This window comes from Cervus canadensis, chromosome 8, assembly GCF_019320065.1.
Source record: "Cervus canadensis isolate Bull #8, Minnesota chromosome 8, ASM1932006v1, whole genome shotgun sequence".
Lineage (NCBI taxonomy): Eukaryota > Metazoa > Chordata > Mammalia > Artiodactyla > Cervidae > Cervus > Cervus canadensis.
Window position 1 is genome coordinate 33,552,914 of NC_057393.1, and position 15,493 is coordinate 33,568,406.

The 15,493-nt window shown below is 42.5% G+C and overlaps 1 protein-coding gene across 38 annotated transcripts in view; it reads left to right on the plus strand.

Moving 5' to 3' along the window:
- The window catches only part of SORBS1 (sorbin and SH3 domain containing 1), a 231,905-nt gene that overhangs the window by 102,277 nt on the left and 114,135 nt on the right, over window positions 1-15,493 (plus strand). For 37 of the 38 annotated variants that reach the window (XM_043475881.1, XM_043475889.1, XM_043475892.1 and 34 more), the window contains one exon: window positions 9,364-9,418. In XM_043475881.1, the coding sequence (XP_043331816.1) occupies window positions 9,409-9,418 (10 nt within the window). In that variant the 5' untranslated portion in view covers window positions 9,364-9,408. Of the gene's footprint in view, window positions 1-6,064; window positions 6,135-9,363; window positions 9,419-15,493 lie in introns of those variants that run through there. The other variant, XM_043475883.1, reaches the window with a different exon arrangement.

A 15,493-nucleotide genomic window follows, 5' to 3' on the forward strand; every position in this document is an offset into this window, starting at 1 on the left:
AGGAAAATGTCAGTGGCTTTGCATTTGTTCACACTGAGCATTAATGTTTTTAAACTTGTGGACTGATTTAAGAGGGAGAAAAAATGGTTAGTAATATTTTTTTCTTGGAATTTCTTCATGCCTTTAACAATTTTTCTTGCAATAAGTATTGAGTACACTGTAAAACAAGGATAGTAATCCTATTATGTTTATTGTAAACCATGCGTTATATTACATAACTTGTAATCATGTATTACCTCCTAAATTCTGTTGTCTAAAGATGAAATAATTTTACATGTATAAGACTTGAAACTCTTTAGGGCTCTTTTGCTTATTGCCAATTTTGTTGGCAGAATCAACTTTGCATGTTTACTGAAAGACTTCACATAAGTATAAAAGGGGAAAAAGTAATTGCAGATTTATCGGTAGCTAACTTTCCAACTCTGGATCTTGCTTGATCTCACCTCTGGCAAGGACCTGGGATGAAAGTGTGATGAATTTAGTGAGAACTTGGGCATGGGATTTCTGAATTCCAAGATTATTAAATAAGTCTTATTACCATCACGACTCTCTTTAATAGTGACTAAAAATAAGACTAAAACAAGAATTAAAATCTTCCATTTTTGTTGGGTCAATGCCATCTGGCCACTAGGATTGGTCTGAATGTTTGGGGAGATGAGGGAGAAGGCTTTAGTGGGAAGCAACAATGAGATTAACGACTTGGAAATGGGAAATCTCATTCAGGATTCCATGGGAATGATGAATAGGATACACATGGAGTTTAGGGCTTATTGAGTACCTGGGGGAGATGAGACTAGAAAAGTCATTGGGACTTCACCTTACAGAGCCTTACGGTAGGTTAAGGAATTTGGACATTTACACCAATGTTTCCCAAAGTGTGACATTTAAGGTGATTTTAGAAGGTGTGCCATTGAACATTTAAACATTTTAGTGTTTATCATTCCTTGATTCTTTCTCCTTACAGAATTTATTCCTCTTCTTTCTATCTTCCTGTAGCATTTAGGTCAGATCACTAGCAGAGGGTTACCCATCATATTATATTAAATGGGACATATCTGTTGTCTTGCAACTCCATGATGGCCTCAAGGACAGCAACTGTCTGATTCACATTGGTCTCCTATGGGCTAGGCACTATTTTGGATGGGCAGTAGGTGTAAAGAAATGCTGTAGGGGAGAAGGAAATGGCAGCCCACTCCAGTATTCTTGCCTGGAAAATCCCATGGACAGAGGAGCCTGGTAGACTACAGTCCATGGGGTCGCAAAGAGTTGGACACGACTGAGTGACTTCACTTTCAGACTTGTCAAACAGGAGAAGTGATAAGGCAGTGTCTGATGGGGGAAATATCAGTTCAGGTAGAATGAAGTGAGCACAACAGATCTGAAATACTAATAAGATTACTGTCCTGAGAGCATTACTTAAACTGTTAGTTTAAAATACTGGAGAAAAGTCAACGAAGCTGATGCAGGCAGAGGGGGCTGGGCAGACCATAAAGCCATGTTTACTAACTACAGATGGCCACTCACTCTTGTTCCGTTTCCTCTGCAGCTTCTGCCAAGTGGCTGGGCCAACAGATCAGACCAATTTGATACGCCCATCTTTAAGGCATTAGCTCTGAAGCTGCTGGACACTAGGCTGAAAACAAAATCATATATATTTTTAAAAACAGCATATAATGCTTTACGCTTTTCCTGTTACAAAGAAAAAGAAGTATAACATAATGGGGCCTCTGGTCGGTCATTTCAAGAAACCTCACAGAGAAACACCAGATATTTAACCCAATATATACAGTTCCCTGGCAAGTTTAACGAGGTACCCACTTTTAGGTTTCACACTTGACGGTAAAAGCAATAGATGATGAGAATGAGTGGTGGCCAAGGTCACAAAGTGGTAGCCTGTGGACTGCTTTGCTTCACAGGTGTGTTTTGACTGACACAGCATTAAAAGTATAATCTGACATTTGAAAAAGAAAAAAAAAAAAGAAATGCTGTAGGGATGGTATCATCTGGCCTGTGTTTTAGATAAACATTTTTCTTCCCTAGGAGGTTCACTGCCTTTTTTCCTTTTGCCCTGCCCTGCCCAACCAGCCCCCTCTGAGCTTATAGAGAACCCATGGATTTTTTTCCCCCCTCCAATGGGCTACACGGTGATTCTGAGGCTTATTGGGCCATTGTAATGGTCTGGGAATGAGGCAATGGAAAAGAAAGGTGAGTGTGAGGATGGAAAAGCAGAGGTGGCTGGGGTGCGTGAGTCATGAGGGCAGAAGAATTGACTAGACAACGCAGCAGGTGTGGGATGGAAGGTCAGGGGGAGGGAGAGAAAGCAGTGCACTCAGACCTGCACAAGGGACGTTCACCCCACCAACACTAGTGGGTGCCTGCTCTGAGCTAGGCGTCATGCTGGATGTTAGGAGACGGAGATGAGCAAGACCCTGTCCTGCCGGAGGGGCCTCACTGTCCAGAGGGTTTGATTGGAGGAGTGGAGACTGGGAAGGCAGGGTGGGAAAAGATGAGTAACAGCCTTGGCCAGTTTTTGTAACTGATTACCAGGACGCGTTGCACATTTGGTGAGCATTTAGTACACAGTACACAGGACATGTTTGGTGAGTGATATCAGAAGTTATAAGGGGAAAAGGGCACTGAGCAGTTCATGCATTAGCTGTGGAGGGTTGATTCTCATCTGGAATTTAGTGTCCATTGCCAGGAGACCAAAGGTGCCCTGAGGAGGAAGAAGGATATGAGGCTAAGTAATACTCCATTGTGTATATGTACTGTGTCTTTATCCATTCCTCTGTCAGTGGACATTTAGGTTTTTGTAAATAGTGCTGACTATTGTAAATAGTGCTGCAATGGAATAATGCCTTTTGTAGCAACATAGGTGGACCTAGACACTGTCATGCTGAGTGAAGTAAGTCAGACAGAGAAAGACAAATATCACATGATATCACTTACATGCGGAATCTAAAACAACACAAATGAACTTATTTATGAAACAGAAACAGACTCAGAGACATAGAAAACAAACTTATGGTTACCTGGGGGAAGTGGGGGAGGAGTAAACTGTGAGATTGGGATGGACATATACACACTCCTATATATAAAATAAATAACTAATAGAGACCTGCTATATAGCCCAGGGAACTCTACTGAATACTCTGTAGTGGTCTATATGGAAAAGAATCTTAAAAAGAGTGGATATATGTATGTGTGTAACTGATTCACTTTCTGTACAGCAGAAACTAACATTTTAATCAACTACACTCCAATAAAAATTCAAAAGAAAAAAAAGAAGAGTAGGAGGGAAATGGGGCTTAGTAGATGGAATGAAGAGCAAGACTATGGGAGACTTTTTCTGATTCTGTTTTTGCACCGAAATAATAAGGGTGTGTGTTAGATTTCTGTTTTTTTTAGTAGCCATAGAGCCCATTCATCCAAGGAAAGCTCAGCAAGAATAAATGAATGAAATCCATAATAGCATAGCTGTCCTAGTAGCCTGAGGGGCTCATGGAACTTTCTTCCAAAACAGCTGGAAAACCAGGCGAAGGGGCTAGGTAACCTGCACGGATCCTTCTGGTTCTAACAGTCCATGTGAAATCCTCCAGGAAGTGAGCATGTAGTTGGAAAGGAATGAGGACACAGCTCAGGGTCCTCTAGATCTTTAAACTCCTAGAAGAACTACAGAGGTCCTATTATAGAAGGAAGAGCCTCATGGCTCAGTGTAAACGAGTCCGCAGCGACACTTAGAAATCCGGACCAGAAAGTGCTTGGGGGAGGAGGAAGGAGTTAACTGTCTTAAATTCAGTGGAAAGGTCAGTGAGGCCCCTGCAGACCACTGCAGAAACTGCTGGGCTTGGCTATGTGTGTGCACTGGAAACCTTTCTGAAGGCCATTTTAGATAATTGGTTAGAACGGAAACCATATTGGAGGGTTTCCAGGAGGAAATGGGAGGATGTGGGGGATGGCCTTTCTGATGTGTTTTCCTATTGCTCTCTCTCCAGAAGCATCAGTCTTTTCACAGAAACCATGTGCTTGTTGTGTTCTGAGCCCCCTACTGTGTCATGGAATTCCAGGCTGAAGTTAATGTCAGGGTCAAGTTTATCCTAACTTCCTCCCCTTGAAAGGAAGTGTTAGCAACTCAATGTTTATCCTTTCTGGCTTTCTGAAGAGTCTCTGCACCCTCTCTAATAATGTCAAGAATACATTTGGAGAGAAATGACTTAACTAGAGATTGAGAAGACGATGAACTGTCAAATAATTGGAGAAACATGCCTTTGCTGGTAGATCAGCAAGTATAAAAGCAGTAAGGTCAAGCATGTGTTGTGGGCTTTGTGAACTGTCCATATTATTCTTTTCAAGCCATTGGAAGTACCTGCAAACATAGTTATAGATAGATAGTTCTAGATAAATAACTATTGGTATAGATATCAAGTCCCAGATTGGATTTCAAAGCTGGAGTATTATCATAGTTTGGTTGAATGGGAAACTAGTTTCTTGTAGCCAAGCTATAGTGGAGTTAAAGACAGTCTTTGGTTATTTTGAACGTAAGACTTGAAAGTGAGGTTCTGAAGACTAGATAGAGATGGGGGCAAAGTTTGTAACTGAACACTAAATGCTCAGTTCCGAGGATGACACAGTGTCACCGTTCCAGTCTCTTGCAGTTGTGCGTGTGTGTGTGTGTATGTGTGTGTGTTTGGAAAGAAGCAATGGAGATAAAACACCGAAAGTCATAAGGAGCATGCTGTCTGAGAGGTCACCCAGGGGCTCATTCTCTTCCAAGAATCTTTGCTGGACCTTGAATTCATTTTTACAGACAAACTCAGCTCCTCCCTTGTCATATATTCCTGAATCATCCATATAAGGAAGGACCTTTTTTCCTTCCCCAATAAACAGCCCATATTTAGTTATTGGATTCTGTTTCAGCTGGAAACATGAGCATAACTTTTGCTTTTTAGTAATTATTCACTGTGTCATTAAGACTTATCTCGGAATTATAGGGTCGTGGAATCAGAGAGTGATGGTGCAGAACCATTAATTATTTGGATGCATTCTTAGCAAGACTGACTACTTCACATCTTGTTCTTTTGGTTGGAATGTCTGTGTTAATGTGTGGTGTTTTGACCAAGTACAGATATCCCGACTGTCCAAGGGGTGGAATGGTGGCTTGACCCTACCTGGCCCACCCAAGCTGAGACACTGTAGGTTCCTGCAACCCCCCAGGGGATTGCTGCTCCCTTGCAGTGGTCCAGTTTTGCCACTAGGCGGCACTGTTCATCTTTTTGGCTTTTACCCAAAGGCCCTCTGCCTCCTTTGGAGGGGACTTGGGGGAGAAATTCCAAAGATGTGCCATCATGTTCTCAACCGACTCAAACCCTTTACAGCTTCATTTTTAAATAAACAGTAAGTGTCAGAGGTTTTTATGTAAAATAAACTATCACATTCTACATATGATGGCAATACTCGAACTATCTCTAAAGAAACTGCCTGGATTACATTGAGACTTCCAAAGACTTCAGCGTTCTGCTCAGCCTTAGTTTGTGCAGCTTCCTTTGCATCCCCACAGCCCTGACTCTGAGCTCTTCAGGCTGTAGGGACAAAACCGATTGCTGAGCCTCTTGGGGTTCAGCTGTGGATGGCTTTACTCAGGAGAGAGGAATGATGACTCTCTGCTCTAGCAAAACCTTGGGGGCTCCCTCCTCCCCCTCATCTTGTGCTGCTTGGGTTGCAAAGATCCAGACGTTGCCTCTGGCTAACTGAGACTGAAAGGGGGATTTATTGGCAAGATCTCAGGTAGTTTGGAGTTAGTCAGAAGCAGGAGAATCACCCTCAGAACAGGGGCAGAATTCAGAGGCTGAACTGGTGGACTCAGAGCCAACACAAGGCCCTAGAATAGTCTGGGTGGGGTGCCGTTGCTGTTGCAACTACTGCCGGGGACAGGACACCGGGCACCATCCTTGGTACAACTGCCACTGCTGCAGTTTTTATTTTAAACTACCCCCTGCTTCGTGTCACCTGCTGCCTATGTAAACAGTCAAGTGAGAGCAGAGCAGAATCTACTACCCCCAAAGTCTCTGTGTGCGGAGCTGGTAACTACCTAGACATTGCCATCACCGCCTACTGCTGTCATACAAGTTCCTAAGGTACTGGAGTTGTGTCCTACCACCCTGGGCCCATTCTCTTTCCATCTTGTTGCAATCCAGCCGCTAAACTGTAAACACTTGGCCTGGGGAGGGCCCTCCTCCAGGGCCCCCCTCCCTCCATCGAGGGCGCTATACCTGGCATCTACTCTGGTTGGTGGATGTTTGGGGCAAAGTGATGGTTAGTATTTGGGATTCTGTCCCTGCTCATATGTACTTTAGACCACTTTTTAAATAAGGGTAGGGCTGACATCTAGAAGCTACTAGTATCTGTACTGAGAAATATAAAATGTACAAAGGGTGACCCACATATAATAGATGGTCAAGACTCAACATGTATGAGTTGAGGCCTCCTTTTTATTTGCTTTATAAGACATTTCCATTAATTTCTTCTCCAGCCTGAGAATGCTATTGTGCTATGTACTTAAAAAAAAAAATTGAACTAATAGTTGATTTATAATGTTGTTAGTTTCAGGTGTACGGCAGAATGATTCAGTTTTATATGTATATTGTGTGTATTTATAGTTCCCTGCATTATACAGTAGATTCCTATTGTTTATTTCATATATAACAGTGTGTATCTGTTAATCACAAACTAATTTATTCTCCCCGTTGATTTATAATGTTGTTAGTTTCAGGTGTACGGCAGAATGATTCAGTTTTATATGTATATTGTGTGTATTTATAGTTCCCTGCATTATACAGTAGATTCCTATTGTTTATTTCATATATAACAGTGTGTATCTGTTAATCACAAACTAATTTATTCTCCCCTCCCCACTTTCCCCTTTGGTAACCATAAGTTTGTTTTCTATGTCTGTGAGTCTATTTCTGTTTTGTAAATAAGTTCATTTGTATCATTTTTTAGATGCCACATAAAATTAATATCACATGATATTTGTCAGATTTACTTCGCTCAGTAGGATGGTAAGTCCTTCTGTGTTGCTACAAATGGCATTGTTTCATTCTTTTTATAGCTGAGTAGTATTCCATTTATGTATTTATTTTTAAAATTAAAACAAACTGTACAGAGGGAGTTGATAAATGAATTATGGAATGTTACAGCCATTAAAATGATGAGTATGACTGTAAAAATCCAGAAAACTGTTCATGAAATATTTGAGAACTGGAACACAAAGCTGTCCAGACATTGTTTACAACTATGTAAATACTGTTTATGCAGATAAAGGTTAGAAAGGATTGTAAAAGAAAAATACTCTCTATTAAGATAACTGCATGGTTGAAACAAAAACGTTTCTTCAGTTGTGCTTTAAAAGTTAAATAAAACCTTAGCATAATTATTACAAGTATTTAAAAAGTAAAGCATTTGGATGATATCCTGACATCCTTTTTGGCCCTGGGAAGCAAATGAAGGTGTCATAAAACCAAGATTGGAAACCACCCGAGCGTACAGAACACAGCAGGTTGTGTTCTTAACTGAAAGAGTGAATGGTTCCCCAGCTTAGGGAACAGTCTGAGGGGCAGTTGAAGGTCATGGGTAGTCCCAGATGTACTTGACGTGACAGAGGCAGAATTACTGCTCGTTTGAGCTGAGATGGACTTAGAATGATTTCCCTTTTGCCCCCAGGTTCTATGCAGTCAATTCCAAGGGCAGCGAACAAGATAACTGCCCAGAAAGGAAACCAGTGCCCGACTTCAGTGTTAAAAAAGGAAATTAAAGCATGTCCCTTGGTGCAGACCCTGGGACCATACCATGACCTTATTACAGAATTCATGAACCGGGAAGTTGATGGCCTCTACACCATTGTGTCTCACATTTGAAAGTACATAGAGACCAGCTGGAGATCTTGTTAAAATGCAGGTTCTGATTCAGCTGATGAAGGGTTTGATTTCTACCTTTCTCCATTTTTCAGTAAGTTCCCAGCTGATGTCGGTGCTGCTGGTCTGCAGACCACATATTAAATAGCAAGGTTCTTCATCTCTTGAAGACTTGCTTTTCAGATGTCCTTCAGATGTGTTCAGCTAGACATTGTATTCAAAATAAGTGCAAGACCTGTACCTTGAAAACTGCAAAACACTGCTGAGGGAAATTAAAGATCTGCATAAAGGGAGAGAGTCCATTCTTATGAATTGGAAAATTCAATAAGGTTAAAATGTTAATTTTCCGTAGATTGATATATAGGCTCAGCACGTTCTCATTCAGAATTCCAGCAGGCTTTTTGTAGTTTTGGTTTTTGGTGAGAATTGATAAGATGGCTCCAAAATTTTTATGAAAATGTGAAGGACCTAGAAGAACCAAAATGATTTTGAAGAAGAATGAAACTGGAAGACTCACATGACCTGATTTCAAGACTTACTATACGGCTCTAGTCATCAAGACAATGGATTAGATAAAGACAGATCCATGGAACAGAGTCCGGAGATAAACCCACATGTTTATGGCCAATTGCTAAATTGCTTTATGCTAAATGAGAGAAGCCAGGTACAGACGGTTACATATACTATGATACCATTTAGATAAGATTCTAGAAAAGGTGCAACTATAGTGACAGCAGCCCAATGGTTTTGAGGGGACTTCGGATGGGACCTTATTAAATGAGAGGGTTACCATTTACGTATCAGTGAGTAAGTGGACTGCATTCCTACCTCAAGGCAGTAGAGTGTCTTTCCTACGTGCCTGGGCCTTCATGTCAGGCTGTCTGGATTCCAGAAGCAACTCTGTCACATGGGCAGCAAGCTGTTCACCTCTGTATGCTTTGGTTTCTTCATCTCTGTAAACTAATACAATGCTAGTACTTACCTTGTAGAGTCTTTGTGAGGATCAAGTGAATTAATATAATTAAGGCACCTACAGCGTTTCTTTGAGCATAGTAAGCTATATATAATCTTATTATTAGTCCCCAGTAACCAGATTGGGTTGTGACTTTACTTCTCTGTCCTGAAAGTTTGTTCTTTCCTTCACCCTCTCCCTGATCCACAGGGGTTTGTGTAACTTGAGGTTTTTAATAGAATGTCAGAGGTGGAATGGATTCTTGGATAGTATCAAAACCAAGTATGGGTGGTGAAACAGAGGTCAAGGAGGTTGTGTGATGTGTTCAAGGTCATGTCAGTACATAGCCAATTAAGAAGCGGAAGCCTGGCTAAGTGTCTCCTGGTTCAGCCCCCTGGTTTTATCAAGGCTTATATACAGTGTTTGCATTTTTAAAACCATAGGGATTTATCTGGAACCTGCCATTCATCAATTCCATTGTGTGTTTGTGTTTTTCTGCAGAGCAGTACAGAGCCCCAGTTGCAGAAGACTTGGCTTGTCACCACCATGAGCTCTGGTAAGTCATTTAAAATCCTGTCTTACTCTTCTTGACAAATCTACAAAGCTGGACCATTTGCTCAGAATTCCCACTTACTCTTAAGGCCCTAACTGTTTGATTTTTTATTTTTCGAGTCCTGGGTAGGTGCCAAAGCTTTGTCATGAATTGTCGTCATCACCTTTATTAGTAATGATTTACTGAGTACCTACTGTATATTAAGAACTACACTCCATGCTTTACATGTACTGTGTTCTCATCTTTATAATGGATTCCCTTTCCCTCTATTTGACAACTTTATTGAGATATAACTGGTATACAATAAACTTCATAGAACCGTTCAACTTCAGCTTCTTCAGCATTACCGGTTGGGGCATGGACTTGGTTTGATGTGATACTCAATGGTTTGCCTTGGAAACGAACAGAGATCATTCTGTTGTTTTTGAGAATGCACCTGAGAACTGCATTTTGGACTCTCTTGTTGACTATTAGGGTTACTCCATTTCTTCTAAGGGATTCTTGCCCACAGTAGTAGATATAATGGTCATCTGAGTTAAATTTGCCCATTTCAGTCCATTTGAGTTCACTGATTCCTAAAATGTTGATGTTCACTTTTGCCATCCCCTGTTCGACCACTTTTAATTTACCTTGATTCGTGGACCTAACATTCCAGGTTCCAATGCAATATTGTTCTTTACAGCATCAAACTTTATTTCCATCATCAGTACGGTCCCATAGAATGGTTCTATGAAGACCTACAAGACTTTCTAAAAGTAACACCCAAAAAAGATGTCCTTTTCATTATAGCGGACTGGAATGCAAAAGTAGGAAATCAAGAGATACCTGGAGTAATGGGAAGTTTGGCCTTGGAGTACAGTATGAAGCAGGACAAAGGCTAGCAGAGTTTTGCCAAGAGAACGCACTGATCATAGCAAACATCCTCTTCCAGCAATGCAAGAGAATACTCTATACATGGACATCGCCAAATGGTCAATACCAAAATCAGATTGATTCTATTCTTTGCAGCCAAAGATGGAGAAGCTCTATACAGTCAGCAAAAGCAAGGCTGGGAGCTGACTCTGGCTCAAATCATGAATTCTTTATTGCAAAATTTAGACTGAAATTGAAGAAGATAGGGAAAACCACTGGACCATTCAGGTATGACCTAAATCATCCCTTACAATTATACAGTGGAAGTGACAAATAGATTCAAGGGACTGGATCTGATAGAGTGCCTGAAGAACTATGGACGAAGGTTTGTGACATTGTATAGGAGGCAGTGATCAAGACTATCCCCAAGAAAAAGAAATGCAAAAAGGCAAAATGGTTGTCTGAGGAGGCCTTACAAATAGCTGAGAAAAAAAAGAGAAGCTAAAGGCAAAGGAGAAAAGGAAAGATATACCCATTTTAATGCAGAGTTCCAAAGAAAAGCAAGGAGAGATGAGAAAGCCTTCCTCAGTGATCAGTGCAAAGAAATAGAGGAAAACAATATAATGGGAAAGACTAGAGATCTCTTCAAGAAAATTAGAGATACCAAGGGAACATTTCTTGCAAAGATGGGCTCAATAAAGGACAGAAACATTATGAACCTAACGGAAGCAGAAGATATGAAGAAGAGGTGTCAAGAATACACAGAAGAACTGTACAAAAAAGATCTTCATCACCCAGATAACCACGATGGTGTGATCACTCACTCAGAGCCTGACATCCTGGAATGCGAAGTCAAGTGGGCCTTAGGAAGCATCACTATGAACAAAGCTAGTGGAGGTGATAGAATTCCAGTTGAGCTATTTCAAATCCTAAAAGATAATGCTGTGAAAGTGCTGCACTCAATATGCTGGCAAATCTGGAAAACTCAGCAGTGGCCACAGGACTGGAAAAGGTCAGTTTTCATTCCAATCCCAAAGAAAGGCAGTGCCAAAGAATGTTCAAGCTACTGCACAATCACACTCATCTCACACGCTAGCAAAGTAATGCTCAAAATTCTCCAAGCCAGGCTTCAACAGTACATGAACTGTGAACTTCGAGATATTCAAGTTGGATTTAGAAAAGACAGAGGAACCAGAGATCAAATTGCCAACATCTGTTGGATCATCAAAAAAGCAAGAGAATTCCAAAAAAAATCTACTTCTGCTATACTAGCTATGCCAACACCTTTGACTATGTGGATCACAACAAACTGTGAAAAATTCTTCAAGAGATGGGAATACCAGACCACCTGATCTGCCTCCTGAGAAATCTGTATGCATATCAGGAAGCAACAGTTAGAACTGGACATGAAACAACAGACTGGTTCTAAATCAGGAAAGGACTACGTCAAGGCTCTATATTGTAACCCTGCTTATTTAACTTATATGCAGAGTACATCATGTGAAATGGCAGGCTGGATGAAGCACAAGCTGGAATCAAGATTGCTGGGAGAAATATCAATAACCTCATATATGCAGATGACACCACCCTTATGGCAGAAAGTTAAGAAGAACTGAAGAGCCTCTTGATGAAAATGAAAGAGGAGAGTGAAAAAGTTGGCTTAAAACTCAACATTCAGAAAACTAAGATCATGGCATCCAGTCCCATAACTTCATGGGAAACAATGGATACAGTGACAGACTTTATTTTCTTGTGCCCCAAAGTCACTGCAGATGGTGATTGCAGCCATGAAATTAAAAGACACTTGCTCCTTGGAAGAAAAGTTATGACCAACCTAGATAGCATATTAAAAAGCAGAGACATTACTTTGCCAACAAAGGTCCATCTAGTCAAAGGTTTGGTTTTTCTAGTAGTCATGTATGGATGTGTGAGTTGGACAATAAAGAAAGCTAAGCACTGAAGAATCAATGCTTTTGAACTGTGGTATTGGAGAAGACTCTTGAGAGTCCCTTGGAATGCAAGCAGATCCAACCAGTCAATCCTGAAGGAAATCAGGCCTGAATATTCATTGGAAGGACTGATGCTGAAGCTAAACTCCAATACTTTGGCCACCTGATGCAAAGAACTGATTCCTTAGAAAAGACCTGGATACTGGGAAAGATTGAAGGCAGGAGGAGAAGGGGATGACAGAGGGATGAAATGGTTGAATGGTATCACCGAGTCAATAGACATGAATTTGAGCAAGTTCTGGAAGCTGGTGATGGACAGGGAAGCCTGGCGTGCTGCAGTCCATGGGGTCACAAAGAGTTGTACACAACTGAGCAACTAAACTGAACTGACAGTAAACTTTTGGGTATTTAAGTGTGTGTGTGTTCAGTCACTCAGTTGTCCCCAACTCTCTGTGACCCCATGGACTGCAGCCCACCAGGCTCCTATTTGATCAATGCTGACATGTGTATACACCTTGATGGCATTTCTTAATCTGAGTGACTGTAGCAAAAGTAAACATATTGACCATAATTGCCCCAAGGAATGAGCTAATCCATCACTTCCTTTATCAGGGCAAAACCACGCTTTTGCTATGTTTTTGGTAGTAAAAATCAAAACCTACACATCTGAGCAGTTTTTAATTTAAAGTTGGGGTGGAACACCTGGGCTAGGGAAGACAGACGGGAATAGGTAGGTCCCTGCTTGTGGTGCAGCCGAGACCTGTCAGCTTTCCAGCCAGGATTTGAGGCAGAGAAGTTTCCATCTGGAGATCGAGGCCCACCTTGGCTACTGAGTGTTTCCTGGCACCTCCTGAGGCCTGCAGGCGGGGTGGGCCACAGGATGACCTAGTGGATAGCTCGCTTAGGCGCCTCCAAGCCTGCAGTGTCTCCAGAGTGTTATCAGAGACCTCTGGAGGTGAAAACCAATCCTTGGGTGTATTCACATTCACACGCCCTTTCAGCTGAATCCCAACCCTTGCAGGACAGCGTGGGCTTCTTGGGAGGAGAAGGGCCCCAGCTTGGGCCACAAGTACCACCCTGCAGGCTTTGGCCTGTGGTGAACCCCTCCGTAAGATGGACATCAGGAAAGCATTGCCTACTGGGGGTTTGTGAGGATTGAGTGAGGTAACGCTTCTGAAGCGCCGAGCTCTGTGCCCAAGGCCTGACCAGTGTCCTGTCCGTGGGTCATCAGCCCAGCTTCCAGCCTTGCAAGGAGCAGGACTGGGCTGGTCCTTGACTCCATGATGCTTCTGCTTCATGGGAAGGCTGCGTCTCTTCCTTTCCCTCCAGAGGGGCTCGGGCATTGCCAATAGCCCCTGCTGTGTAACTCAGTTTTTCTTCTCGTTGGGCTTTTTGTTCTTGCCGTCATTTAAAGTAGGCCAGCACTTCCCCCCAACACCCAGAGTTTCTTGTCCTTCTAATATCAGGATTAGCCTAAACTGGCATCACCATTCCTGGCAGAAATAAAGACGGAAGAGGCGGGCAGGGAGGGGCCGTGGAGGATGAGGAGATGCCCTTGGGACTTCTCCCCAGGTTTTCCCTTAGGCGTGGTGCTGAAAGGAGGCATTTCACAGGAAGAGTCCAAGAAATCTGGACCCTTTGACATGATAACTCCCCTCTTGGGAATGTCTGTATTAATTCGAAGGAAACAAAAACATCACCCATGTGAAGGTGGGGAATGAGCAGGTTCATTCTGTGTGTTTACTTGATGGGAGATTATACCACTCATAAAAATGATCATCAGGAAGAAAGCAGCTATGTAGAAAACACTTGTTCTTTTTTTTTTTTTTTTAAATACTTGTTCTTAACCTTTGGTGGAAAGAGCAACATGAAGACAATACATTGTTTTTATTCCTAGTTTGAGCTGAGCTGCCAGTCATCAAGGCAGGGCTTTACCTGCTTATCTCATTTTGTTCTCCTGCAGATCCACAGAAGTGGGCATGGCTTACCACTCCCATTCTAGAGATGAGGAAACTGAGGCCCTGTGTGGCAATGATTTGTCTGGGGTCATCTGGCTAGTGACTGCTGAGGCAACCAACCCCAGGTGGCTGGTCACCAGCACACTATGCTACAGAAGTGAGTCTGTGGTGATGGAATTATTTTTCCAAATTTCTTCAAGTTTGGTTGGTTGAGTTTAAGGGGGAAAAAAAACCAGGAAAGGAAGAACATGGGTCTGGGCCTTGTGGAAGCTCTGAGGCTGCTGGCTTGGGGATGCTCGTCCCATTTTGTTCTTTGTCCCACGCCCTGGGGCTACTTCAGCCAGATAGGGAGGCTCAAAGCCGGGCCTGCAGTCCTAAGAAGGAGACCATCAGGAGAAATGAGGGCAGGTGCATAGGGATGGGATTGTTGTTCCGTTACTTAGTCATTTCCGACTCTTTGTGACCCCATGGACTGCAGCATGCCAGATTTCCCTGTCCTTCACCTTCTCCCGGAGCTTGCTCAAATTCATGTCCATTGAGTCGATGATGCCATCCAACCATCTCATCCTCTCTCCCCCTTCTCTTGCCCTCAATCTGTCCCAGCGTCAGGGTCTTTCCCAATCATTGGCTCTTAGCATCAGGTGGCCAAAGTGTTGGAGCTTTAGCATCAGTCCTTCCAATGAATATGCAGGGTTGATTTCCTTGAGGATTGACGTGTTTGATCTCCTTGCAGTCCAGGGGACTCTCAGGAGTCTTCTCCAGCAATTTGAAAGCATCAGTTCTTTGGCATTCAACCTTCTTTATGATCCAACTCTCACATCTGTACATGACTGGAAAAACCATAGCTTTGACCATATGGACTTTTGTCGGCAGAGTGATGTCTCTGCTTTTTAATACGCTATCTAGGTCTGTCATAGCTTTTCTTCCAAGGAGCAAGCCATCTTTTAGTTTCATGGTTTCAGTCACTGTCTGCAGTGATTTTTGGAGCCCAAGAAAATATAGTCAGAGAGAAAAGATGGGGAGGTAAAAACGGATGATATTTCTTTGACGTATATTTCTGGCTTTCTACCAACAACCTCTTTCCATCCATCCCAGAAATGTAGGTGCAAAGGGAACTTTGTCTGGAGAACTAACCTCCTATAGATGGATTGGGGGCAGTGAACAGGAGGCCTGTGGAGCCAGTATCAGGTGGTCCCGGCCACTATGGTTGGAGGGGGTGGGGGAGGGCAGCGGCCTTGCTTGCCTCTGGATCCAGGAGTACCCGGGCTGACCTGTCGGTGTAGTTGATGTCATGGAGGTTGATTATTAAGAGCCCAGGT